Genomic DNA, 27,975 nt, shown 5'->3' on the forward strand with positions numbered 1-27,975 from the left:
GGGAAAAAATGCATCAGTCTGTACTCAGAGTTAATTAGTCTTGATAGAGTTTCTATAGTAACTTCTCAAATTAAAATTGGCAAGTTAACAATTTTACTAAATTTATATCAAATAGAACCTTGCTTTTAACAAGTACCACTGTAATGTGCAGTTTGATTCAATGAATCTTATTTTGATGATCTTGAAGCATTAATGGCTGAAAAGATGTGTTTAAGCCTCACCTTAACTGTGAGTCCCAAAGTCTCATCTGTAGACAAACCACCAAACTCTCATAAAGCTTTACTTAGCCATGATGATTCCCATTGCAATAGAGGACCCTTTAGCATTTGTTCATCTATGGTTGTGTGCTTGGTGGCCTTCAAAACAGCGATTGGGGTAGTTTGTAATTTGCCTAGCTTAGGCTAAGGGCTCTTAACAGCTAATATCTCTTCTTTAGGATGAAAACCATAATCGAATAAAAAGCCCTAAATTCTACCTCCTCCCACCCCAAAATCAAATGGAGTTTGGAAAGTTTATCTTATACCCAATTTCTTTCTTTGGGCACATCTCTCTTATGATTTTCTATTCTTTCCTCCTTTCTTGTGACAGTTATTTATCCCCTGGAGGGAAGAATTAGTTCCACAGAGAACATTTAATTATCTCTTAAGTTATTGGGGGGGTTTTTTTGTTGGGTTTTTTTTTTGGTGGGGCAGTGGGGGGTTAAGTGACTTGCCCAGGGTCACACAGCTAGTGAGTGTCAAGTGTCTGAGACCGGATTTGAACTCAGGTACTCCTGACTCCAGGGCCAGTGCTCTATCCATTGCACCATCTATCTGCCCCCAGTTATTGTTTTTTAATCTGCTTTTTTATGTTCTTTTATAGGGTTGTCAGTTTTTATTGAAAAAAACATTTTTTTTGTTTTTACAAAATGAGTTTAGACCCAACTATTTCTGTAAAAATGAGGTTTTGCTTTAGTATTACATTTATAGGAACTTCTAGAATTTCTTCCTCTACCCTGACTCTTCCCCCCACCCCCCACCCCCGTCCCCCATACACACAATACTGGGTCTCCCTATCTCTCAGGCTTGAGAGAACAGTAGCCACTCATGAGTCCAATCTCATTGCCAAATGGCACAGAAGTTTTGACCTACTATATATCTGGCCTGGGCCACCTCACCCCTCCCTAGGCATCCTAATGGCCCCTACCCTTCAGACTCATACCTGCAGCAGCACCACCCCATTCTGGGGGCTCCCCCTATAGGGCCAGACCCAGTGTAGACGCCTGATTGGCCCTGGTCCAACTGCAGCTCAGAATTTCAAACTCGGGTAATCCATTGGCCTCGGCCTTCCCAAATAACAGGGGTTAGATTGCAGGTGTGTGTGTTGCCACACCTGGAGTACCCCTAAAAACCCATCATAAGAAGGGGACACCTCCCCTTCCCCCACCACCGCCAGGTTGAATTCACTAGAGTTGTAGGTTGTCTAACTCTCTGCTTTACTGCCTTAGGAAGCCTAAATCCTAGGGGCTCATTTTAAGTGTTGAGTCACTGGGGAAGATAAAGTTCATTAGAGAAGAAGATATTAACTATCTATGAGCTTGGCTATGAGCCCTATAGTCTTTGTTATGTATAGTAAATAAACATTACCAAAAAAAGGAAGTAATTTAATCATATAAAATGGAACAGCATTGTAGCAACTTTTCATTGTGGTAGGAAAACCTGTGGAAACGACCAGTCTCGGTGTGTAGTGTAGTTAGGCTGACAGGACAAAGCTCACATTTTGCAAATTGGAATCTACCTAGACTTTTGGCCTCAATCTAGATTCTGTTTTGGGGGCTGGTTGGATAAGCCCTACCAAAGACAAGTGTGAACTCCCTTTCATGATGATTCTTTAGAGATGACAGGGAAGGGTTTCTGCTGCCTGTTGTTCCCTTCCAAAACTGCATTTATCGTCTATTTATTTTCTTTTGCAGATTACAGATTCAGCTGGCCACATCCTATATTCCAAGGAGGATGCAACCAAGGGGAAATTTGCCTTCACCACTGAGGATTATGATATGTTTGAGGCATGTTTTGAGAGCAAGGGTAAGTGGCCAAAGAAGGTTCTTCCTAGATCAGAAGTGCTCTCCCCAATATTGGTTAGTTAGAGGGGCAGGGAACTCCTGAAGGGCTCACAGAAGTTAGGCAGAGCATGAACTTCCTGTGTCCTGCATGGTTGTAAAGAGGAAATGAGATCTGAGCATCTACTCACGTAAATAGAAGCGAAAGTTAGCCAATTAGGCCTCTTTCCTCATGTACAGTAACTGGAATTGCTCTATGAATCCTGTGACGTACCTTAGGCTATTTAGCTAGGCCAGAAAAATAATACATTCACATTCGAAAAAACACTATTTTTTATCTAATTTGGAACAGGATTTGATACATTTCTTTCATTATGTGATAGAACCATTAACTCCTCTTTGGCCATGGCTGTTTCTGGGTATGAGTGCCTTAATTTAAGTTCTTTACTTATTTTTTATCTTTCATTTTATTTTTCAATTAACAAGCATTCGTTTCTTCTCATCCAGTTTAACAGAAAAACAAAATTCTTGTAACAAATATGCATAGTCACTCAAAACAGATTCCCATATTGTCCGTGTCCAAAAATGTATGTCATTTGGCATCTTGAATCTATCACCTTTCTGTGAGGTGGTGGGTAGCATAATTCAGTCATCTGGAATCATGGCTGGCCTTGCTGTGCCTTTAAAAAAATATTTTATTGATAATTTTTGTTTTCACACCATGTATGTTTCCTAAGTTAGCTCTACTCCCCTTCCCCAAGAACCATCCCATATGAAAAAAGAAAAAACAGTTTAAGAAAACTAACCACATCCCCCTAGGCTAATATTCTATGCAGGGCAAACCTTCATTTTTAAGGCCTTTTTTAGCAATTCAGGCCCCGAAATTGTTAGACTTTTCATTCATTACACTTCCCTAGAGTCAACTGTGAGAGTAGCTCTTGTCCAGTAAGCAGCACATGCAGCTTCATTAAGCAGGTTAGAGTTCATAGTAGCTCAACCAAGAATTGACTGCAACCAATGAACTGAAAGCTAATGGGATATTAACAGTGATAATAATTTACATTTCTACTCACCTTTCCAGATTCAAAGTACTTTACATATTTCTTATTTGAACTTCACACCAGTCCTATGAGCAGGTATTATTATTGCTTATTTACAGGTGCATTAGTAGCTGAATCCCCAAAAGAGACTAACTGCCTTGCTCCAGTCTGCAGAGCCAGTAAATGACTGAGCAAGGAGCTGCCTACCATGCCCTTTTAGTGCTCGCTCCATTGTCTCATTCTTTGAACTGGCTTTTAGGTGAAGAAGTGAACAACGGAAGGACTTTTTCTCTACTGTTAATATTCCCCCAGGTCGCATATGGCCCGTTGCCCACTAAATACTTTCACTTACTTGATCTGCTGTCAACTCCAATACCACACAATTCAAAATTCATTCTATTACTTTTCAAACTGGCTCTCTTTCCTGACATCTATATTTCTGTCAGTCGGTCATGATATGCTCAAAACATTGGAAGTCTTCTTGGTCTCCTTCCCCTTCACTGCTTATGTCAAATCTGTCATCTGTCCTATTAATAATTCCATCAAAATTTTTATTTTATTTGTTTTTTCCATTCTCATTTTAACCACCTTAGTCTGTGCCCTAATTATTTCACGCCTGGATTTCATTAGTCTAACTTACTACCTTGCTTTAACCCATCCTGCAAAACACTGCCAAATTAATCTTCCTCAAACTACTTTCATCAGCTTCTTACAACCCTGAATCCTGGGATATGAGGATCATGTTATTCCCCTGTTTAGAAATTAATGGGCTGGGGCAGCTAGATGGCGCAGTGGATAAAGCACCGGCCCTGGAGTCAGGAGTACCTGAGTTCAAATCCGGCCTCAGACACTTAATACTTACTAGCTGTGTGACTCTGGGCAAGTCACTTAACCCCAATTGCCTCACTAAAAAAAAAAAAAAAAAAAAAAGAAATTAATGGGCTTACTGATTAATGCAGGATAAAGTTATAGAATTATAGAATTTTAGACCTGAAAGTCCACCCTGTGCCTGGTATTTAAGGGGCTTTTACTTACTATGTTATTTAAGTGTTCTGTGGGTATGTCTTGCCTCACCAGCTATGCTCCTGAAGGATTGCCACTGGATCCGTTATTTAAACATATTTCCACATTAGTCATGTTGTGAAAGAAGAATCAGAACAAAAGGGAAAAACCACAAGAAAGGAAAAACAGAAATTTAAAAAAAGTAGCAATAGTATGGTTCAATCTGCATTCAAATTCCATGTTCTTTTTCTGGATGTGGAGAGCATTTCCCATCATGAGTCCTTTGGAATTGTATTGCTGAGAAGAGCTAAGTCTTTCACAGCTGATCATCATACAATGTTGCTGTTACTGTGTACAATGTTCTCCTGCTTCTGCTCACTTCCCTCCGCATCAATCTAATTAAGTCTTTCCAGGTTTTTCTGAAATCTTCCTGCTCATCATTTCTTACAGCACAATAGTATTCCATTCCATTCATATACCACAACTTGTTCAGCCATTCCCTAGTTGATGAGCATCCCCTCGATTTCCAATTCTTTGCCACCACAAAGAGAGCTGCTAGAAATATTTTTGTACACATGTGTCCTTTTCCTTTTTTATGATCTCTTTGGGATACAGACCTAGTAGTGGTATTACTAGGTCAGAGGGTATGCCCAGTTTGGTAGCTCTTTGGGCATAGTCCTAAATTGCTCTCCAGAATGGTTGGATCAGTTCACAGTTCCACCAACAAACAATGCATTAGTGTTCTAATTTTTCCACATCTTCTCCAACATTTATCATTTTCCTTTTTTATCATATTAGTCAATCTGATAGGTGTGAGTTGTTTTAATTTGCATTTCTCTAATCAATAGTGATTGAGAACATTTTTCCATGTGGTAATAGATAGCTTAAATTTCTTCATCTGGAGACTGCTTTTTCATATCCTTTGACCATTTCTCAATTGGGGAATGACTTGTATTCTTATAAATTTGATTTGGTTTTCTATATATTTTAGAAATGAGGCCTTTATCAGAAACACTGGCAGTAAGGGAAAAGGATGCACATGGACAAAAATATTTATAGCTGCTATTTTTGTGGTGGCAAGTAATTGGAAATTGAGGGGTTGCCCATCAATTGGGGAATGGCTAAATAAATTGTGGTATATGAATATAATGGAATACTATTGTGCTGTAAGAAACAATGTGCAGGTGGATTTCAGAGAAACCTGGAAGGACTTACATGAACTGATGCTGAGTGAGATGAGCAGAACCAGGAGAACATTGTACACAGTATCAACAACATTATGTGTTGATCAACTATGATAGACTTAATTCTTTTCAGCAATACAATGGTCCAAGATAGTTCCAAAGGACTCATGATGGAAAATGCTCTCCAAATCCAGAAAAAAAAAGAACTGTGGAATAAGGATGCAGATAGAACCATACTATTTCTATTGTGTTTTTTTTTTGTTGTTTTTCTTTTGAGGTTTTGCCTTTTTGCTCTGATTCTTCTTTCACAGCATGACTATTGCAGAAATGTGTTTAATGTGATTGTATATATATAACCTATATCAGATTGCTTGCTGTCTTGGGGAGGGAGGGAGAAAAATTTGAAACTAGAAATCTTATAAAAACAAATGTTGAGGGGCAGCTAGGTGGCGCAGTGGATAGAGCACCGGCCCTGGAATCAGGAGTACCTGAGTTCAAATCCGGCCTCAGACACTTAACACTTACTAGCTGTGTGACCTTGGGCAAGTCACTTAGCCCCAATTGCCTCACTAAAAAAAAAAAATTAAAAAAAAAAAAAAAATTAAAATTAAAAAAAACAAATGTTGGAAACTATCTCTACCTGTAACTGGAAAATAATAAAATACTTTTATGGGAAAAAAAGGAAACACTGGCTGTAAATTGTTTGCCAGCTTTCTGCTTTCCTTCTAATCTTGGCTGCATTGCTTCTGTTTGTACAAAAACTTTAAAATTTAATGTAATTAAAATATGTGTCTTGTTATGTCCTACTGTAGTTCTGAACACATAAGAATTCAGCAAAGTTATTAAGCCTTGTACTAGGTGATACACTTACAGTAATGGCCAAAAAAAAAAAAAGAGGATGTATAAGAAAAACGAGTTATAAAGAAAAAATGACTTAGAGGAAGCAGAATTTAACGGAAGTTGGAGTTTAGGCTGGAAGACGCTTTTGTAATGAATGAATAATTATATACCCTACAGAAAACCATTTTCAGACTTGTTAATATCTTCCCTGGCTTTTTTTTAAACCTTTTCCTTGCTGGTGTCAGGATCTGACACCACCTAGACTGAAGTCTATCTTTACAAACTGATATAATGCTGGAAGTGGTTTTTGAAAGTGGGAAATATTGTGGGACTTTCTAGGCTCTGTGTTATCTGGAACCAGATCTGGCAGAAGGCTGTGGTTTTACTTGTGATTGATTAATGTTGTGCTGTGGCAAAGTGGGAGATGTTGAGAAGAAACTGTTAGGCAGAGGATATCCTGGGCAGCTCGATCAGGTGCCTTTATGAGCTGCTTGGATTTCCTGACTCCTTAAATGAGGAAGGGGAAAAGAAAAAATGCTTTTATATTTTCTGTAGGAACTATGGCAATATCAGGGTTGCACACCTAGGTTTTGGGGAAAAGGCCTTCCAAAGCATCACCAATTATTGATGGGATTGGGAGTGAAATATTAAGCATGGTATTCAAAGCTTTCTATAGTTTTATCTTAGCTTGCCTATCCGTTACCCAATGAGCCTACTGTTCAAGTCATGTTTGTCTTTTTACTGTCTTCTAAACATTCTGGGCTCATTCCTAGCTCTGGGCTGTGTCCACTCTTTTCTCCTTTCATTCCCTCCTTCAATTTATCCCACCTCCCTCAACTTGAGTATCTTCCCTGCTCCTTTTAAATCCTCTCAGTCCTTCCAAATTCCTCTCAAATCCTGACTTCCTCATGAAGTCTCCAGTCTCAATGTTGATCCACATTCTCCTTCCTCTGACTTCTAGCATTTATTGTTTATGCCACCAATTTCAGCATTTAATCAGTGAGATCCTTGAGTGCAGGTACCATATCCCTTTGTTAAATTTAACTCCACTATATCCCTAGGACCAACTCTTGTTTTCAGAGAATATTATTGTTCCTTACAGCTTGGTTGACTTTCATGATGTAATGGACTGAATACTGGACTCAAGCAAAGCCTTGAGCCTAGATCATGAATGGAGACCTGGAATTCAATGAGTATACCCCCCTCATTTTACTGATGAGAGAATTGAGACCTAGAGAGTTTAAATGACTTGTTCACAGTCATCAACATCCACCCTAGTTGTCAGGGGTAGAGCTAGAATTTGAATTCTGGTTCTTGCACTCCAAACACAGACTTCTTTCTTCTATGCTCTTAGATTTACTGTGTGGCTAGTCACTTAACCTTTGCACACTTAAAATACCTACCTTGCAGGGCTGTTGTAAGAAATCAGGTGAGATGATGTGTACAAAACACTTTGTGCTATATAAATGTGAGTTATTATTTGATACCTACTATGCTTTATGAGCTGCTGAATTTTAAGGTATTGGCTCACAGAACCTTCTGGTTATCTTTTCCTTTTCACCTACTTGACCAATAAGAAAAGAATTCCATTTCACCACTCTGGGTCAGAGATGAACTTTTTGTTAATATGAACATTGTTTTGTTGATTGCTGCCATCATAAATAGACCTTTTCTTTCTGAAGAACAGAGACCTTCCTTTACAATGACATCATCTCCACCAGATCAGAGATCATAGAATGGTAGATTTCAAGTTGGAAAGGGACATTCAAGGCCATGAAGTCCAACCCTCTGATTTTACAAATGAGAAAACTGAGGCTAAGTGACTTGCACACTGCTGGTGAGTGTGTGAGACAGGATTAAAATCAGGTTTTCCTGATTCCAAGCCCAGTGCATCATCCACTTTGCTACCAGGCTGTCTCTATGTCCTTACTTTAAGTTGTTATAATTTTTTTTTTTTTTGCAAGGCAATTGGGGTTAAGTGACTTGCCCAGGGTCACACAGCTAGTAAGTGTCAAGTGTCTGAAGCTGGATTTGAACTCAGGTACTCCTGAATCCAGGGCCAGTGCTCTATCCACTGCGCCACCTAGCTGCCCCAAGTTGTTATAAATTTTAAGGGTTTTAATACTATATATAAATAGAGATTGAGAATTTCTGTTGTTTTGTGACCACAATACCTAGATTTTAAAGTGTGTTGTATGATGGAATCTGTGGTCTCTCAGCTTGGTGTCTGTATTGACTATGTGGTATCTTATTCTAAATCCTTTAAACCCCTGTGTGCATGACCTTCCTAGAGGAATTTGTCTGTTCAGTTCCTTGAGATGAGTAAAAGTATGTGTGTGCATAAGCCAGTGGTCACCACCATCTGATTTATCTCCCACCCAAATTCAAATTGTTTTGACTTTGTGAGTTTTATTTCGCATTCCCATAGTCCTGTGTTGTTGTTTTTCCCCCCTCTCTCCCTATCCCTCTACCACCAGCTGCAGTATCTTGTGTCTTACACACTTAGTACTGTTTGCCAGCAGTCTGTTCTCTTTGCTTTCCGGAGTCCCACACAGATCCAGGCTTTGTCTGGAGTGCTTGTGATTTTAGGCAGAGACGGGAATTCTCTGCAGCTGAGTAGGGGGAGGGACTGCCTGTTTCCCTCCATTGAGAGGGTGGGGGCAAGGAGAGAGAGTGGGTGGGTGATTTCCTGGAATGTTAAATATTCCACACAATGAATCCTTTCATTTCGTTTCCAGGAACAGGGCGGACACCTGACCAGCTCGTGATCCTGGACATGAAGCATGGGGTGGAAGCGAAAAATTATGAGGAGGTGCGTCCTACAGTGATACCCAGTTAAGCAGCAGCCAACTATGCTACCAGGACTCAGTGACCCACTAAGGCCAGTAGGCTGTGCTTTGCCCAGAATGCTGTCTTTTTCTCAGCAGTCACATGACAACCAGCTGTTTGTAATCTGGTGTCTTACTGATACGGAAAGTTGGTTTAGCAGTCTTGAAAAACATTCCTGGCTTTGTTGTTCGCCACAGAGACTGCTGACAGTCCTTTGGAAATGTTGGGGTGATAAAACCCTCATCTGCTTGCCATTAGCTCTCTTGAGGCAGACATCAAATGTGCATAATTCTAATTTTAAAAGCTGGAATTTGTTTCTGTGTTGAAGTCCAAGGCTGGGAAAAGTGGCTTGTTTGGGCTTTTTGAATGCCAGTAGAGCTGTTTTCTTGGGGGCGTGAATTCAGTGCTGTTTAATCTTGAGCAACAGTGCTGTCTGAGACACAAAGGACAGAAGTCACATTTAGTGAAAATAATACTAAGCACTGAAGGTAGAAAACTGAAAAATTGTCAGAAACCAATTTAATGATGAATGGTAGTAAGATGCTGACATAACAGTGTGGTAGAGCCCCAAACAAGGCATTGTACTTGGGGGTGGAGGTTAGGAAAGAGGCCAGTTGCATATAATGAATGAGGCATCACATCATAGAACAAAGGAGCACAGAGACTCATCTCTTCTTATGAGGCCCCAGCTGGAAGACTTTGGGGGTGGCACAACAGGATTTACTGAAGTAGAAGAGACACAGGGGAACCACAAGGACAGGAGACACAAATCTCTAATGAAAGAATATATTTTATTTGGCTGACCAACAGTTTAGGCTATGGAAAAGAGGGGGAGAACAGGAAATAGAAATTATTTTTGAATACCATAAACTAAGGAAGGATAGTTGTTCAAAACCATTTAAAGGAATTGGTAGGTGGAGTGTATTAAAGTGATCAGGAAGTAAGAGATGGAATAATCTTATTAGGAAAATGGTGGGAACCATTACCACTTGAGATTTGTATCTTTGAACTGTGTAATTTAAGATTCTAAATGTGGATTCTAATCTGTTCCCCCAGTTTTTGGGGGAAACTGACTAAAATCACTGATAAAAACAAGTTTAGGTTTTTAAGGGTTTATTGGAAAATAGAAAGAAAAAGATTGAGAAACAGAATTCCAACAGCCTGGCATTCCAATCATTACAGAACCAGACATTGGAAGGGAGATGCCCTGGCATGAATGAGGAGTGGAAGTGAACAACTAGTTTTGAAACAGGAAGTAGTCAGGTGGGAATGGTAGTTCCTTGAGATGTTTCTGCTTTTTTTCTATCCTGGGCCCCAAATAGTTTGTCCTGCCAAGTGTTCAAATTAAACTACTCTGAGTTATTTGTCAGCAGCAAATGATCCCAGAGATGTTCCCTGGAGCCACTGAATTGCCTGCCCTGACTACGTTCCAATCAGTAGAAAAGAACAGATTTTTGTTTTTCACTAGATGGTTTAAGAGTAAAGAAAAAGATCTTCTGAAGTCTTCACAATCCCAAAGACAAAGAACTCTAATCAAGTCAGGGAGGAATAGAATGCTTTCTAGTTGGTAGTGAGTATCTGTGTCTGGATCTTTCTCCTTTTAGTCAGACACTATAAACAGGTATGTTCAAAGACATTTAAACTAATTGACTGTGTCGCTGAAGGTACAGTCATTTTTCCAACTAGTCCCTTGTTCTGAATTGTGGCAGCTCCCAAGACAACACTGCTGGACTTAACTTAATAATAGGATCTCATCTAGGTTTTCGAGTTGCAGTTCAGGTTGAACTCTTCTTTCTCTTAGCATGATGGAAAGTTATTTTACTAGCATCAAATAATATTTAAGTATCCAGTAAGGCTTTTTATGTTGCAGTTTCTTTTGTTCTCCTACTTAGAAGACACATAGATGGCACTGTTCTCTAATATTTTGGTGCTTCTGTACCTCTTGGAATTCCCATAAGCTTTGAGGCTTATTTGTGAATATTGGGTAGAAGGGCTTTGTGTCCTCTGACCTCCTAGTTAATCCAGCTGGGGAATCCCTAGTAGAAAGGAAGCAGCCACTCCTCCTTGCCTTACTTCCTGCTTTGCATGTCTGGCACGTCCTTAGCTTCTCCTCAGCCTGTCTTTACGTACTTGGTTACACCATAGCTCAATGCTTCTGCTTCCCAATTGTGACACTCCTCTGCCCCAATATGGTATACCATTATTGGGGCTCAGGAAAATGGGAACCTAGCATCCAGACTTTGGTCATTATTGTGATTAAAGAGGGAGTGGTTGTGTTGTCTCAAAGGCTGTGCTTTTATGTTCATGTCCAGGCCCTGTTGTTCTTTTGTTTAGAGACAACTGTTGCATAGTCTTTAGAAATAATGATAGTTCATATTTATAGAACATTTTACAGTCTAAAAAGCAGTTTCCTATGACATGATGAGATCAGTAGTGCAAATATTTTTATCTCCATTTTATAGACAAGGGAACTCGGGTTCAGAGAATTTGGGAGTATCCAAATCTGCCCTTGAACCCAGATGTATACCCCTAACAGCTCTGTGAGGTCCATTTTATAGATGAGGGAATTAAGGTTCAGAGAAGTTAAATGACTTGCCCAGGGTCACACAACAAATTAAAGGTCAGGAATTGAATACAGGCCCTCCTAACTCTTTAAAGTTCTTAGATTTTTCTACTACATTACACTGTTACTGCTATTCCTATTTATTCGGAGCCAAGCAGTGACAACATTTGCCCCTATTGTATATTGGAATAAAGTGTGAAGCCACGAAAAGAGTGGGAGGAATTAACTTTCAGGAACCCACCCAGATCCAGGCTTTGTCTGGAGAGCTCATGTGTTCCTGAGATGGCTGATAATAGGCCTTAATGTGGTAGGGAGGCATTATTAGACAAAAAGGTCAGAATCTTTTGAGTCTGTTATTGAAATTTAAGAAGGGTGGTATGTGTTCAGGCTTTTAGTCTTCTCCTACTTTACACATCTCCCCCTTCTTTGAATTCATTCCTTAGCATCTAGGTTTGAAGGTCATCCATTGGTCATCTTTTGCAATCTCATTGCAAGTCCCTTCTGGCATTCTTCCTATGAGGTCAGATATCTTGTGGGTCTATTAGAAAATGAGTCCAACACAAAGTATTAAAAATTGATGTTAAAATTTGTTTTTACATTTAATTTTGGAAAAAATAAAATTCTAAAGAAAAAAAAAGAGAAAATTAGTTCAGCACAGGTGAGATTAAATATTTAGTCCTCTTGCCTAAAAAGGTACAAAGCTTCCCAATTTGATGTTCATAAGGAGAAAGTATACTCCTGTTCTAAGAAGGATAACACTTGTTCTTGATTTCTCAAGTTGCTTTTTCAAGGAGAGCTTATCCAGATGTCTGACTTTATCATTAGGTTTGCCTTTCAATACTTTGCCTTTTGCTTGATTCGTGTAAATTAGCATGTTTCTGGTAATTTATGTATTGAAGTAGGAACTAATGCTGATCGAGTCCATTTCTAGGGAAGATAGTCATTCCTCATCAAGAAAGCAGTTGTTTTTTTTAAAGAATACATTAATTGCTTTAAATTTTAATTCTTAAGCCCTTCAAACCCCTTTCCCCCTCCCCCCATCCTGATGGTTTCTCTGGATGTGTCTTTTCAGCATTTTAATGCTAAAATCCCACTTGTAGGCTCCTCAAGAAAGTATAATTATAGAACACATAACAGAAACACAATTTCTTGGTTTGAACAACAGCTGATGACTTTCCATAGCTCTCTTTCCTAGCATACTTAGCAGGGAAGAAGGAGCTATTGTACTAAAACACCAGGACCAAAATCTGATATTTCAGAAAGTGTAAAATTTTCATTTGAGATGAACATTTGCAGAACTAATTTTGACATTGCTAATTCTTAAAGTACCAATAGACAGGCCTTTGCTTTGTTTTGCTTTCCCCTGACACAGGTAAATGTGTGTGGATTTTGTCCGTATAAGTATATTTTGTTCCTGACTAGGTGCAAGTTAGACTTGTGTAGTTCACACTTATTTCTATGACCTGGAATCCATCATAAGAATGTTTGGCCCCTTTCAAAAGTCAGTTTCAGATGGATGTAATGCTTTCATTAAATCTGGTTTGTCACAGAGAAATTTCTTAGGTCTTGATGCTACATGAGGGAAAAGAGTTTTATGAAACTCTTTAGTGTGAAATCTAGAGACTTTCAAGCTGTCTTCACACATCCTCTTTAAGAAACTATTTTTTAAGGAGTTAACACCTTTCTTTGATAAAACTACTTTCATATAGATTATACTGAAAACACCTTAGATTCACAATATCAGTAGTCATTGAGAAGGCTTTGATTTTGGACAATGAGGAACTTCACTTTTGTTGATGGGTAGGGTCACCTAGATAAATAGTTTTCAACAACTAAAGATAACTTCTATGGAGAGGTAGCTTGGTATAATCATGGGGTGAATCCCAGCCTGATTTTTTTTTAATCACATGACCATGGGAGAGTTACTTAACCTAAATTTCTTCAACACAGTGCATAGCTTAATAGATATTTATTGAATTTTGTTACTGAATTGAATTCTCTATAGTGTAAATACTTAGTTTGCTTCAGGGCTTTAACAATCACAACAGTGATCATCTTTTATACTTTGATTCACTTACCTTAAGGCTTTATCTTTGGCATTAGTTTTCTATAGTTAGTCTCCCTATCACAAGTCTCCCACCTCTAGTCCATCTTCTTTCTACTCTGTTCTCACAGTGATCTTCCTAAAGTTTGTTAATTGCTGCCGGTCATATGGACTTTTTATAAAAAGTTAAATAAACTGCTTTGGGGAGGGAGAACAAGTGAGAGGCTTAGGTTAAGGGATTTGCTAAAATAGTGGTAGAGAATGAATTGGTAATTCATTCATTCAGAAAGCATTTATTAAGACATCTTTTATATGTCAGGCATCTATACATGCTAGGTTGTGGGGATGCAAAGACAAAAATAAAATAGCTCCTGCCATCCATTGAAGTCAATCAGTAAATATGTAAGTCCCTACCATGTACCAGTGTACTGTGCTAGGTGATAGACGAGATGTTTTGTTTGAAGTTTTACAATACTATAGTCAATAAACTAGGTAATCATTGCTATTGTAATTATTTTGCTCTAGAAAGGTTGTGCATTGTCTTGTATTTTAAGTAGGAATGTTGTTGTTTTTTTTTTAATTTAATTTAATTTTTTTTTTTTAGTGAGGCAGTTGGGGTTAAGTGACTTGCCCAGGGTCACACAGCTAGTGAGTGTTAAGTGTCTGAGGCCGCATTTGAACTCAGGTACTCCTGACTCCAGGGCCAGTGCTCTATCCATTGCACCACCTAGCTGCTGGAATGTTTTATTTTTCAAAGGTGATTTGAGTAGACAATACTGTATCAGCCAGTTCACTGTTCCTTTCTTTCCCAGATTGCAAAAGTGGAGAAGCTAAAACCCCTGGAAGTTGAGCTTCGACGCCTGGAGGACCTTTCAGAATCTATTGTTAATGATTTTGCCTACATGAAGAAGCGAGAAGAAGAGATGCGGGACACTAATGGTCAGTAGTAGTTAGCATTTCCCCAGATATTTACAGAACTGTAAATGTTGGTCTTGGAATTAGCAAAACCTCACAAAAGTCACTGGGCCAAATCTGATGAAGTAAAGGAGTTCACTTCTCATACTTTAATTTGCTCCATGTAAATAGGTAGGAATCACAAGTAGTAATTTTGTCCCAGATATTTTGATTCACTTTAAAGTCTTTTTCCTTCTAATTCTTATAAACTGTCATCTAGATCATTGCAAATCAAATTGATAGTAACAGAATCAATATACAGTGTTTATTGTATTTCTAAAGATTTTACAGGTGTTTTTTTGTTCCTGACATAATACTGTGAGAGATTAGAATGGAAGGATAAAAATCTCTGTTATTATGTTAATGAGAGCAGACTTTGCAATAACTTGCATTGAATGTTGAGTGTATTTCTACCATAGCTAATTGGCTGCTCAATCTGTTCCAAGTATAAAGTAATTTCCCTTCTAGTAGAAAGTGAAAGGCACTTGAGGAATACTCCTCCATAATCAGGTTGTTAAAGATGAAGTGTTCCCTTATACAAAAAACAGAAACAGGTTTTGGTAGAGGGAAAAAGGACCTGCGGAAAAGGAAGGGGAACTTGACCTTTGTCAGTAAGTTGGAGAGTAAAAGAATGACATTTAGAAAAGGGAGGGAAGAAAAAAGGGCGGGTGTACATTGGGTTTAAAATATAATTTTAGGCTGTTCTAAAGAAATAACTGGATGCTCTGAGGAGAAAGAAGCTGTTTATAGTCTAAAGAATGATATAACAAAGCCACAAAAGTTATGAAGAAGTCATCCAGTAAGGCTAAGGAAGATAGATAAAATTGTGATGGGTGGTGACTCCCTGCTCAGGGATTCTGAGTAAGCTTTTGACCTGATGACAACAATAGAGAGATCGGTTGTCTTTCTAGGATGTGGATCTTAGACATAACTAAGAAATTCCTAAGACTTACAAAAACTGGGGCAGCTAGGTGGCGCGGTGGATGGAGCACTAGCCCTGGAGCCAGGAATACCTGAGTTCAAATGTAGCCTCAGATACTTGACATTTAGCTGTGTGACTCTAGGCAAGTCACCTAATCCCAATTGCTTCACCAAAAAAAAAAAGGACTTACAAAAATCAAAGACTAGTACTCACTTCTAGTAATTTACTTAGGCACAAATGATACTGCCAAAAGAAACCTAAAATGTATTGCCAATGGTTATGAAGTCTTGGGCAAGAAACAGAAGACTGATGGGGCACTGGTTGTATTTTCATCATTGCTGCCAATTGAAAGTGAAGAATACTGAAGGGAAAACTGATTTGGGAAACGAATGTGTCTGAGAATGGGAATTAAATTTCTGGAACACGGCATAAATATAGGGATGGTGGACTCCTGGCCAGTGATGAAATATACCTAACAAAGGCTGGCAAGAATGTAGTAGCAAATAACATTATGTCGAAAAACAACTTTGAAAAACTCAAGAATTCTTATCAATGCAATATGGCTCCAAAAGACTAATAAGGAAGCATTCTGTCTAACTCCTGATAGGAGTGGTGTACAGAATGAAGCAAATGTGTACATTTGTTTTGCTTTATCCTTATTTGTTACAAGGCTTGTGTTTTTCTTTTTGTAGTTAGGTGAGGTGAAGGCATGTGAAGGATAGAGAAGCTAGTGATAGTGTCACCAAAAAAAGAGGATAATGAACTTTCCTTCCTTCCTTCCTTCCTTCCTTCCTTCCTTCCTTCCTTCCTTCCTTCCTTCCTTCCTTCCTTCCTTCCTTCCTTCCTTCCTTCCTTCCACAGGGCAATGAGGGTTAAGTGACTTGCCCAGGGTCACACAGCCAGTAAGTGTCAAGTGTCTGGGGCCATATTTGAACTCAGGTCCTCCTTAATACAGGGCTGGTGCTTTATCCACTGTGCCACCTAGCTGCCCTCATGAAGCATTTTTAAGAATTCATAAATGAACTGAAAGATGTTAAGGGAAAAAAGCAAACAGACAAGCAGGACGTTTTTTGTATTAACATACAAAGAATATATTTACTAAGTATTGTTCAGATCACATCAAAAAAGCTTCAAGTTAAAAGGTGGATGGAAGAGAAAACTGCCTAACTGGAGTCCACCAAACATGGTACTATAGAGCTTGCAATAATAAAGGAAGAGCAAAAGCAGTTGAAATACATAGAAGTGCACAGGAAACAAATCCAGGAAAATGTTTGTCCTCAAAAACTGCATTTAAAGGCCCAGAGTTTTGGGAGCAAGCAAGAAAAGCTAAAAATCCTAATGCAAGGAAGGAAATTTTATTACAAAGACTGAGACTTTGTAGAATATAATCTGTGGCTAGAAATATAGCCCTGGATGGGTTTACCTTATTTGAATGAAACATGGTGGGTAAAAATGTTAGCACTGTATATTAAGAGGGGACATTGGCAAAGTAATCCAGAAAGCATAGTGGATGGCTCTTGGTTGAAGATCAGAGAGATGAAAAACAGACCCAATTTTATCATGGTACTGTGCTGTATATTGCCTGGATAGAAATAGGAACTAGATGAAGAGTTTGGAAGTTGGCACAGAACCGTGGTACAGTGGTGATAGAAGGCTTCAGTTATCTGGACATCATATGGCACTCTCTCTACCAAAGGCAGAGGAACCCGTGACTTTTTGATTTGCCTTAATGATAATTTCATCTTTCAAAAGATGTGTGCCAATAAGCTCAACAAGGCTAAGTTCTGTCCTGGGTTTGGTTCTCATTATTTAACAAGGAAGAATCAGTTGCTAGGCTGGGAATGATAGGGGAACCTTGAAGGAAAGTGATAGTTATCCTGGGCATAGGCTGTTATACACCTAAAATTTAGGAAAGCAGATTTCTTTTTTTTTTTTTTTAAGTGAGGCAATTGGGGTTAAGTGACTTGCCCAGGGTCACACAGCTAGTAGGTGTGTGTGTTAAGTGTCTGAGGCTGGATTTGAACTCAGGTACTCCTGACTCCAGGGCCAGTGCTCTATCCACTGCTCCACCTAGCTGCCCTGTCTTTTTTTTTTTAAATAAAAATATGTTATTATTTTCCAGTTACATGTAGAAATAGTTTTCAACATTTGTTTATATAAGATTTCTAATTTCAAATTTTTCTCCCTCCCTCCCCCCTCCCCTAGACAGCAGGCAATCTAATATAGGTTATATATACATAATAATATTAAACATATTTCTGCATTAGTCATGTTATAAGAGAAGAATCAGAGCAAAAAGGAAAAACCTCAAAACAGAAAACCAACAGCACCAAAAACAAAAGAAATAGTTTGGTCCAATCAGCATCCATATCCGACAGTTCCTTTTTTCTTTTCTTTTCTTTGCTTTTTTTTCTGGATTTGGAGAGCCTTTTCCATCATGAATCCTTTGGAACTTTCTTGTACCATTGGATTTGTGAGAAGAATCTAGTCTATCACAGTTGATCAACATATAATGTTGATGATACTGTATATAATGTTCTTCTGTTTTGCTCATCTCACTCATCATCAGTTCATGCAAGTCCTTCCAGGTTTCTCTGAACTCCTCCTGCTCATTGTTTCTTACAGCACAATAAAATTTCCATTACATTCATATACCACAACTTGTTCAGCCATTCCCCAATTGATGGGCATCCCCTCAATTTCCAATTCCTTGCCACCACGTACAGAGCAGGTATAAATATTTTTGTACATGTGGGTCCTTTTCCCTTTTTTATAATCTCTTTGGGGAAAAGACCCAAAAGTGGTATTGCTGGGTCAAAGGGTATGCACAGCTTTATAGCCCTTTGGGCATAATTCCAAATTGCTCTCCAGAATGGTTGGATCAGTTCACAGCTCCACCAACGATGCATTAGTGTTCCAATTTTTCCACAGCTTCTCCAACATTTATTATTTTCCTTTTTTGTCATATTAGCCAATCTGATAGGTGTCAGGTGGTACCTCAGAGTTGTTTTAATTTGCATCTCTCTAATCAATAGTGATTTAGAGCATTTTTTCATATGGCAGTAGATAGCTTTGATTTCTTCATCAGAAAGAAAGCAAATTTCTAAGGGTTTAGAGAAACAATAGGCAGGATCTCATAGACTAAAATTCTCCATAGGAAACTCAAGAATGAAATTCTGAAGACACAATGGGAAATAATTCCATGGAGAAGGAAAAATGGAAACAGTCTGAAAGGAGATAGTTGTGTATGCCCAGAGAACCTACAAGCCAATTTAAAAATATGTATAAAAGATGAATATAATACTGTGGTCCAATAAAACTGATGTACAGAGGTCCAAAGCTCACAATGAACTAAGGGTATGTGGGAAGGATAGGACAGGACAAAGGTTTGAGAGTTTTTTAAGCTTCATAACAGGGCAATGATCAAAGATCAAAGAAGGGGTAGGTCTCTGCTCCAGATAGATGGATAATAGTTGATAAACAGAAAGCAGAGCTACTCCATTCTTCTTTTGGTTCTGTTTCCACCGCTGGGTAGAATGGTCATTGCTCTGGAAACAAAAGTTGCTGTCAAGAATTGGATATCCAAGATAAGAAAAGAGATAATAAGAGAGCTCTTAGCTAACCTTGATGGGCTCTGGTCTCCTAATACAAATCAGTTTCTCTGGTACTAAAAGAACTAGAGGTTGTGAATGCTAAGCTATTGTCAGTGATCTTTTGTTTTTTTTCGGGGCAGTGAGGGTTAAGTGACTTGCCCAGGGTCACACAGGTAGTAAGTGTCAAGTGTCTGAGGCCAGATTTAAACTGAGGTCTCCCTGAATCCAGAGCCCATGCTTTATCCACTGTGCTACCTAGTTGCCCCTATTGTCAGTGATCCTTAAAGGGATGTGGAAAATGGGAGTAGACTGGCAGACAGGAGAAGGACACATGTCCCAGTTTTCAGAAAAGGGAAGAGAACAGTTCCTGTAAAGTGGAAGCCTGTGAAATTGACTTTAAAAATCTAGAGCAGATCATTAAGGTGGTTTGTTGTTGTTTATCCTTCATTCTCAATGAGGACCTTGACACTGGGAGGTGATATGAATTGGATTTAAGTGAGGGAGGGCTGTGCAAGACCACCAGCCTCACTCTCCTCCAGGACATCTGGGTCCAGTGGCAACACACACACACATACACACACACCAGAATGACTGGAGATGGCCCCTGATGTTTAAGGCAGTTGGGGTTAAGTGACTTGCCTAGTGTCACAGCTAGTAAGTATCTGAGGTGAAATTTGAATTCAGGTCTTCCCAACTTTAGGGCCAGTGCTCTGTCTACTGCGCCACCTAGCTGCCCCAAAGATCATTAGTGAACTTCAGAGAAGGAGGTTGTATATATGCAACCAGTTCTGGCTTGACATAAGTAAACCATTTTGCAGACTGCCTGCTTCTCCCCTCAAAGGGATCTGCTTCCTCCACACCTCTGGGGTCATGGAACTAGGACTCCTAGCACTGGATTGCACTTTCTCAGCCCCTGCTGCTACCTGTTGTATTTGTGTAATGCAATTTTATGTAAAGTGAAATATATATATGTATGTGTGTGTGTGTGTATTTATTTTGGGGGCCAATTTTTAATTGGGGAGTGTTAGTTACACAGCTTGCCACAATATTGGGTCAAGGAAGGAGATTAACAGCCTCTTTCAAAAACAGAACAGGGTTTATTAACAAGAATGAACTTAAAAACACAAGTAAGATTAGTAGAATTAAGGGAAAGAAAAAAGAAAGGAATGGGGGAAGGAAAATAATATGACCTGAATCATACCACCGCTCGAGGCTCCCCAGAACCTGCAGCTGCGTCCTGTCTTTTTCCAGCTCCAACACCAGAATGGCAAATCTCCTCCCTTCTTCCCAGCAGACCCCAGGCTGTCCAAACACAGCCCCAAGGTAATTGGCTGGCAGCCCTGACTGTCACATGACTGTCCTCACTGGGCTTCCAGTCATTATAATTTTGCCAGGCCCATGGAGGCGTTGTCGAGTGGTGATGATGTGAGCTGCCAGTGCCATGTCAACAGCTACAGCCAGTGGGTAGAGCACCATGTCGTTTTGGAGGCGAGGTGCCTGAGCCTCGAGCCAGTATGCTCACTGGGGTTTTTTAAATTCTAGCCAAAAGATGGGGTCATAAAAACCTCAAATCACAATTAATTCTTTAATTTCACACATATACACAAAGTCAGCATGATTTCATCAGTAATAAGTCATACCAGATTAATCTTAATTCTTCCCCATGCCCTGAGTTACTAAATTAGCAAATGAGAGTAATACTGTAGATACAGTTTACCTAGATTTTAGCAAAGTATTGATGAAATGTCTCATAGTATTTTTGTGGAAAGGAGTTTACTATTTGTAACAATCACTTGGATTAAGGCTTGTGTACCACATCTTCAAATGACACAAAAGTGGGAGAGATAGCTAACATCCTAAATGACAGGATCCAAAGAGATCTGTGCAGGCTAGAGCATTGTGCTATGCTTGGGTTCAAAGAAAGTGTCACAAGGACAAGGTGGGGAGATAGCAGTTTGTCTGAAAAAGATCCCTGGGAGTGGTTAGTGAACTGTGATCTCAGTGGGACTCATCATTGTGATATGGGAACTAAAAAAGCTGGGACTGCATTGAGAGGCATTGCTTTCAGGGCTAAGGAGGTGATAATCCTTCTGGAGTCAGATTTCCATGATCAGAGCACATCTGGAGTGTTGTCTTTGGTCCAAGAAGTCATAGTTTGGGAAGGACATTGATTAACTGTAGGATGTCCAGAATGGGGCAACAAGGATGAGAAAGGCCTTGACTTCACTTCATAAAGAAATAGGGGGGGGCAGCTAGGTGGCGCAGTAGGTAGAGCACTGGCCCTGGATTCAGGAGGACCTGAGTTCAAATCTGGCCTCAGACACTTAACACTTACTAGCTGTGTGACCCTGGGCAAGTCACTTAACCCCAATTGCCTCACCAAAAAAAAAAAAAGAAAAGAAATAGGGGATGTTTAGATACTACTAGGGGGAGACATGATAAAAGTTTTTCATTATCTGAAAGACTGTCCTGTGGGAGAGGGATTAGACTTGTTCTCCTTGCTCCAGGGAGCAGACCAGGAGCCATGGACATCAGGTACAAAGAGGAAAGTTTGGCATGATGTCCAGAAACACAACAGAGCAGTCCAGAAGTACAATGGGCTGCATCTAGAGGTGGTGAATTCCCCTCCATCAGAGGTCTTCCTGGTGTGTTCTAATGGGGCGTCTAGTTATCACCGGACAGAGAATGGCTAGGTGGCACAGTGCATAGAGCACTGGGTTTGCAATCAGGAAGACCTGAGTTCAAATACTGCTCTAGATAATAGCTATGTGGCAAGTCACTTAACCTCTGTCTTCCTCTATTTCTTCAGCTGTAAAGTAAGGATAATAATAGCACCTCCTTCCCAGAGTTGTGAGAATCAAAGGTGACCATATTTGTAAGGGGCTTAGCTCAGTGGCTGGCACATAGGAGCACCTGAGTAAACATTAGGCATCCTTCTTCCCAGGTGTGGATGGGATTGTGAGGTTCTCCTAACTTTAAAATTCTTCATTTTGTTTCTTCTTTGGATCCGAGCACTTTAGCACAGTGTGTGGCACAGAGTAAGTGTTTAATCCATGTTTGATTGATTAGTATTATCCTACTTTATACATTAAATAACTGAGGTTGTCATTCATTTACATTCAACTCATTAGACACAAGAGAACCTTCTTTGATTCTTTTGCATAGTTTAGACAACTGAGGTTTTCTGCTTCCATTTCCAAAGGGACGTGTTTACAGCTTTGTTTTTTTGTCTTTTAGAGTCAACAAATACCCGGGTCCTGTACTTCAGCATCTTTTCCATGTTTTGCCTTATCGGATTGGCCACCTGGCAAGTTTTCTATCTTCGACGTTTCTTCAAGGCCAAGAAGCTGATTGAATAATGAGGCAATCCTTTCCCACCCTGTTGTGCAGCCAGGAGGACACCACTGGGGACATACCTGGCCTGAGCCACACCACAGACAGCACATTCTATCTGCTGACCCTGGAGTTTTCTTGTCAGAACTGGCCTTGTTTGGGGTGGGGGGAATGGGGAACTGCCTAGACCCCAATATAGGCCAATAAGGGAGACTCTTTTTAACTTGCTGGGCAGTGGGGGGTTGGGCTGGTTTTGCAACTATGGAACTATCATTAAGGTCACCTATGATAAGAAATAGGTTTCCCAGATGCTGAAGCCAGCATTGCCACTGGGTTTCCTCAAAATGATCTGTTTGAACCATATGACTTCTTTCCTTTTCCCACCCACCCTTTGGCTTGGACTTCCACTCTAGTTCTGTCACCAAGATGTCTATGACCATATTGACCTTACTCCAGAATGACTTGCTGTGTTCTGATTTTCTTGTTTGTTTTTCTTCCTTGAGGTTACTTTAGCAGTATGACCATTATATGTTAGCTAGAATTGAATTTGGTTGGGTGGCTTCTAGTGATATAAAAATCCAAGAGCTAAAGGAAAGATGAAGGATAAGATTCCTGATAAAGCTGAAATTTGGAGCTAGAGTTCCGAAGAAAATTCAAAGCTGAATATAGAACTAAGCTTTATGCATTCAGCCTTCTAGATTTCTTATGTAACCTACAAAAGTAAAATTGAATAACTTTTCATACCATTGCTTATTTACTGTTTACTTCCCATATTTTTATGCTGTGTCTAGGAATTTAGTTGAGTGAGGTGTAAAATTGTACAACTGGGAGCATCATGAATAAAGTAGGTCCCAAAAATACACAGAGTGAATGCAGGGCCAAGAATCAGTGTGGGATTGAAGAGTAAGGTGAGGCCATTGTCAAGTGTGTTTATGTATGTACATATAAGGAAGGATGAAATGACCATGTTCTTTCTTACAGTTATGAAAAAGAGATATCACATATCAACATATAACATACCAACTGTTTTTAAATAATTGGGAATTTTGAGGATTTGTAGCTCATTCATAGGCTTATTTTGGCTTGGTAAATCAGTTTCTAATTAGGATTTCTTAAGCAGCAACTGCTCTCGGCCATGTGATTAATTCTCTTTAAGAAAGGGAGTAGAATAGATGAAAGAATCAAGAGAGAAACCTGAGGTAACAGGTAGGGAACCTGCTTAAAAGAACAGGGGAGTTGAGGGATGTTCCAGCTGGATAAAGTAACAACTGTTGAAGCTTTTGGGGACTATTTGTGTGAATTCTGTTTTTTCTGATTTTGAGAACTAGTGCAGCATTGCCATCTGCTGGTAGAAGCTTTAAGTCTCTGCTCCTGAGAATCCAGCAGTGTAGCATGCTTCAGTGTAGCAAAAACCCACAGTAAAGTCGTTGACCAACTACAATATTACACGTGGGACTCTCTAGGGCTAAGTGGAAATGTCCAGAAGGAAGAGAAAGAAAGTAAATGTGTGTCCGGGGTACCTTCCACAGAAGGGTCAAAGTGCAGTGCCAATGTGTGCTATGAAGGGCTCCCTTCTGAATCCAAATAGGACAAGCTACTCACTACCATTCTCTGATTGCAACATCCTTGTTCATTATCTTAACCATGGTAGTCACCAAGGTAATTGTGATATCTTTTGACAAAATGTCTTTCTGTGAATTTACAATCCAGGCAGAACGGAGAAATCTTGATTTTATTAACTCTCCCTGTTCCCAATTACTTTAGAACCTCAACTTGTTTGTGCAGTTTGGAATTCTGTTTCATGTTGGTTCCCTTTTTAACCATGCTGGAACTTTCTCCAGAACCCTCTGCTTTTATTCTAAAGCTAATTAATACTGTACTTTGCTTGCTTTTATCTAAAAAGAATTAATTTGCTTTGAAAGACTGGTGCTAGAGTGAGTCTGCTTAGAAAATAAGAGCATATTGAGTTCTCTGCTTTCTCTGTTGTGAGTATATTATTCAAAATGACCTCTATGATGTAAATGAGATGGTAAGGTTTACAGTAAGCTTTACTTGTACCATGGTCATAAATTAAATGCAATTCTTGTCATAAAACTTTTCACACAACTTGTTTTATAGGAAAGAAGCATGTGGGATTTATACAGATTTATCTGTAAGTATTGGATTGGGTATTTTTGTGTAAATTTTCTGAAATAAAGTTATGGGGAAACCATTTTAGTTGTGTGTTTATGAGTCTAGTGTATGTCTTTACCAGTTCATATGGTTATATTTTTGTGAGATTTCCTTGTTTCTAAAGGGACACACACACATACATATGGATTGCTTTCATTAATTTCCAACTAAACTGAGGAAGATAAAAGTTTAGGGGAGCTACTAAACATTGAATAACATCGCCATCTGCTGTTAGAACAGATAGATCACACCCCTCAGAATCTGGAAATGATAATCTTACTCTAGATACAATAAAATCACATTGGAGATAACTTGAAAATTCTATTTGTATTATTACATATGGTAGGGTACTATGTAGTATCATCTGGAAGACCCAATTGATACCCTTTAAGTTGAGATTTACCTTCAGAAAAGTTCTTCTCATGTGAATTGAGTTTTGTTTGTTTGTTTGTTTGTTTTGGCGGGACAATTAGCATTAAGTGACTTGCACAGGGTCACACAGCTAGTAAATGTCAAGTGTCTGAGTTCGGATTTGAACTCAGGTCCTCCTGAATCCAGGACCTGTGCTTTATCCACTGTGCCACCTAGCTGCCCCTCATGTGAATTGTTGAAAGAGGCTTTCTTCCCTCTTCCTGCCCAGGAAACAGCCCCCAAAAAGGCATCCCCAGATTATAACACTTGGAGTTCACCTCTGGAATAAGCAGTTCATGGCAGCTAATATTAAACTCCCTGGCAAGCAAAGGATAATTTATCCCTTTCCCTCATTGACTGTAGTAAAAAATTTTGAAGTCCTTCCCTTAACAGTAGTCTTGGGAATATGAACATTCACTTAATCTCTCCTTAAGATCAGATAATAGGAGAGAGAGAGAGAGAGTGTGTATGTGTGTGTGTGCGTGCGCGCGCGCGCACGTTTGCATTTTAGCCTTTGACAAACTGAGAAAGTTTACTGACAGTTGAATAGTTCCACATCTGATTATTGTTGCTACATAATGAAGAACTTGGTTTAGTTATTCCTACTCAGTTTCTTCTAGAATAGGCAGATACTTTTCAGGGTATCATTTACACTTATAGTCTCTGTTAATCACAGCTAATGCTTCACACTTTTCAGTTAACAAATTTGATGGACTATTTGAATAGAAGACTAATAAGCAAAGGTGTCCTTTTCTCCCTTTTTACATATGAATTTGTAAAACTAATGGAAGGTATCTCTGGATTATGTTTTTTTATAAATTTTTTACTATGCATAAATGCAGTTCTTACACTTTCCTCTGGTCACTGAAATCCAGATCTCCTCCCTTGATGAGTTTAAACATAGTACAGATCAGAACTTGGCTCTTTAGAAATATCTGAAATGTAAATTTTCCTCCCTAGAGCTCTTAAAGCTAAATTACCAGAAGTTGTTCCAGTCCCACACCAAAATATTAGGCTAAATTATACCACCACCACCCCACTTCTATGATTTACTCTTACCTAGACTCAGACTTTTAGACTTTTAGTTTTCATTTTTAATAGTAGTTGTTCAGTCGTTTCAGTCATGTCTAACTCTTCACGATCCCATTTCCTTCTCCAGCTCATTTTACATATGAAGAAACAGAGGCAAACAGGGTGAAATGACTTGCTCAGGGTCACATAGCTAGTGTGAGGCCAGATTTGAACTTAGGTCTTCCTGACTCCAGGCCCTGTGTTTTATCCACTGCATCACTTCCCTGTCCATTTTCCGTACTGTAGCTTGGTCATGTCTTGGAGAATAAGAGAAAGAAATATGAACTGAATGAATGATAGAATTAGTAGGTAGATAGATAACTAGGCAAAAAGGTACCAACTTGGAGAGAGCTTTTCACAGTGCTCTATCCTTGGCCTTGTTCTGTATATTAACACGTTGTTCAGTGGTTAAAGACACTGAATCTATGCTTAGTGGGTTTGCTGAAAAGGCTGGGGTGGCAGGATGGTTAATATGTGGCAGAATCATGACTCAAAAATCATTTAAAGCCTGGCAATTATTCTCCCCAAGGGAAGAGTTTAAAGTGACTTTGAGAGGGGGTTGTGTTATGAAGAGAGAAGAATTTTTCTTTTTTAAAAAAGCAAAATTGGATTCAAATTAGGTTTATTGGTATTAAAACCAATTTTGGTTTTTCCACTATACCATACAACCTCATACTTAGCAGTCATGTCAACCAGCATTTATTAAGTGCTTACTATGTGTTTGGGACTATGCTAAATTCTGAGGATACAGAGAAAGGCACCCCCCCCCAAAAATGCCACTCTTAAAGAGCTCAGTTTAATGAGTAAGACAACATATAAACTATGTACAAAAAGGATATATACAGTTGGAGTAAATTGGAGGCAACCTTTGAGGGAGGGCACTAGCATTAGGGAAAATCAGGAAAGTCACCTTGCATAACATGGCATTTTATCAGGGACAGGAGGAGAGGTAAGAGAAGGAGATCATGTTTCCTATTCAAGGCACAGCAAGGATGCCAGTATCGCTAGATTGTAGTAAGCATGGAAAGGAATAAAATAAAAAGATTGGAAAGGTAGAAAGGGCCCTGGTTGTAAAGGACTTTAAAAGCCAAATAGGATTTTATGTTTAATTTTGTAGGTAATGAGGAACCAGTGGAGTTCTGACATGGGCAAGACAATATCAGACTTGCACTTTAAGCAAGACCACTTTGGCAGCTAAGTGGATGATGAACTGCGATAGGGAGAAACTTGAAGCAGGGAGATCAACTAGAAGACTATTGCAGTAATCTAGGTGTGAAATCATTAGAATCTGCACCATTATGACAGTCATGTCACAAAAGGGAGTATATGAGAACTCTTGGAAAGGTAGAATTGACAGGACTTGGCAACTGAGTCAAGAATGACACTATGTCTTGAATTCAGGTGCCTGGGAGGATGGTGGGAAGTTTGGAAGAAAGGAAAGTTTGCAGGGTAAACAATAAGTTGTTTTGGACATGTTGAGTTTAAGATGTCTATGGGACATTCAGATTGAGATGTCTAACAGGTGTTGAAGATGTGAGATTGTATGTCAGGAGAGACCTAATTAAGTAAGAGAGGGGGTAACCTTTCAGCTTGTGTCAAAGCTGAGACTAGATCCTAAGATTACTGGTTTATAATTTAGTTTTCCATTACACCAAGCAATTGTTCAAATTGTATTCTGTACTTGGTCAGACTGTATCTGAAGAACTGTTTAGTTCTGCTGGCCAGACTTTAAAAATATTAGGTATGGATGACAAGATAATGGAAGAATTGAAGGAACTAGGGATGGTTGCCCTAGGGAAGACTTTTTGAGGTCAGGATAACCACCTTGTAATATTTGAAGGATTGTCATGACTAAAAGTTTCCTAAGGCCCCTCCTAGATCTTTAGATTGATGGGGGAAATCTTGATTCTAGAGAGCTGGTAATGAAACATCATCTCAGACATTTATTAGCTTTGTGACCCCGACTTTCAGAGTTGGTA

The 27,975-nt window shown here is 39.2% G+C and overlaps 1 protein-coding gene across 1 annotated transcript in view; it reads left to right on the forward strand.

Moving 5' to 3' along the window:
* The window catches only part of TMED10 (transmembrane p24 trafficking protein 10), a 46,097-nt gene extending 21,543 nt beyond the window's left edge, over window positions 1–24,554 (forward strand). Inside the window, exons 2-5 of the mRNA XM_043983466.1 lie at window positions 1,952–2,063; window positions 8,843–8,916; window positions 14,353–14,479; window positions 22,247–24,554. Of these exons, the coding sequence (XP_043839401.1) occupies window positions 1,952–2,063; window positions 8,843–8,916; window positions 14,353–14,479; window positions 22,247–22,368 (435 nt within the window). The 3' untranslated portion in view covers window positions 22,369–24,554. The remainder of the gene's footprint in view (window positions 1–1,951; window positions 2,064–8,842; window positions 8,917–14,352; window positions 14,480–22,246) is intronic.
* The last annotated feature ends 3,421 nt before the right edge of the window (window positions 24,555–27,975 follow it).

This window comes from Dromiciops gliroides, chromosome 2, assembly GCF_019393635.1.
Source record: "Dromiciops gliroides isolate mDroGli1 chromosome 2, mDroGli1.pri, whole genome shotgun sequence".
Taxonomy (NCBI): domain Eukaryota; kingdom Metazoa; phylum Chordata; class Mammalia; order Microbiotheria; family Microbiotheriidae; genus Dromiciops; species Dromiciops gliroides.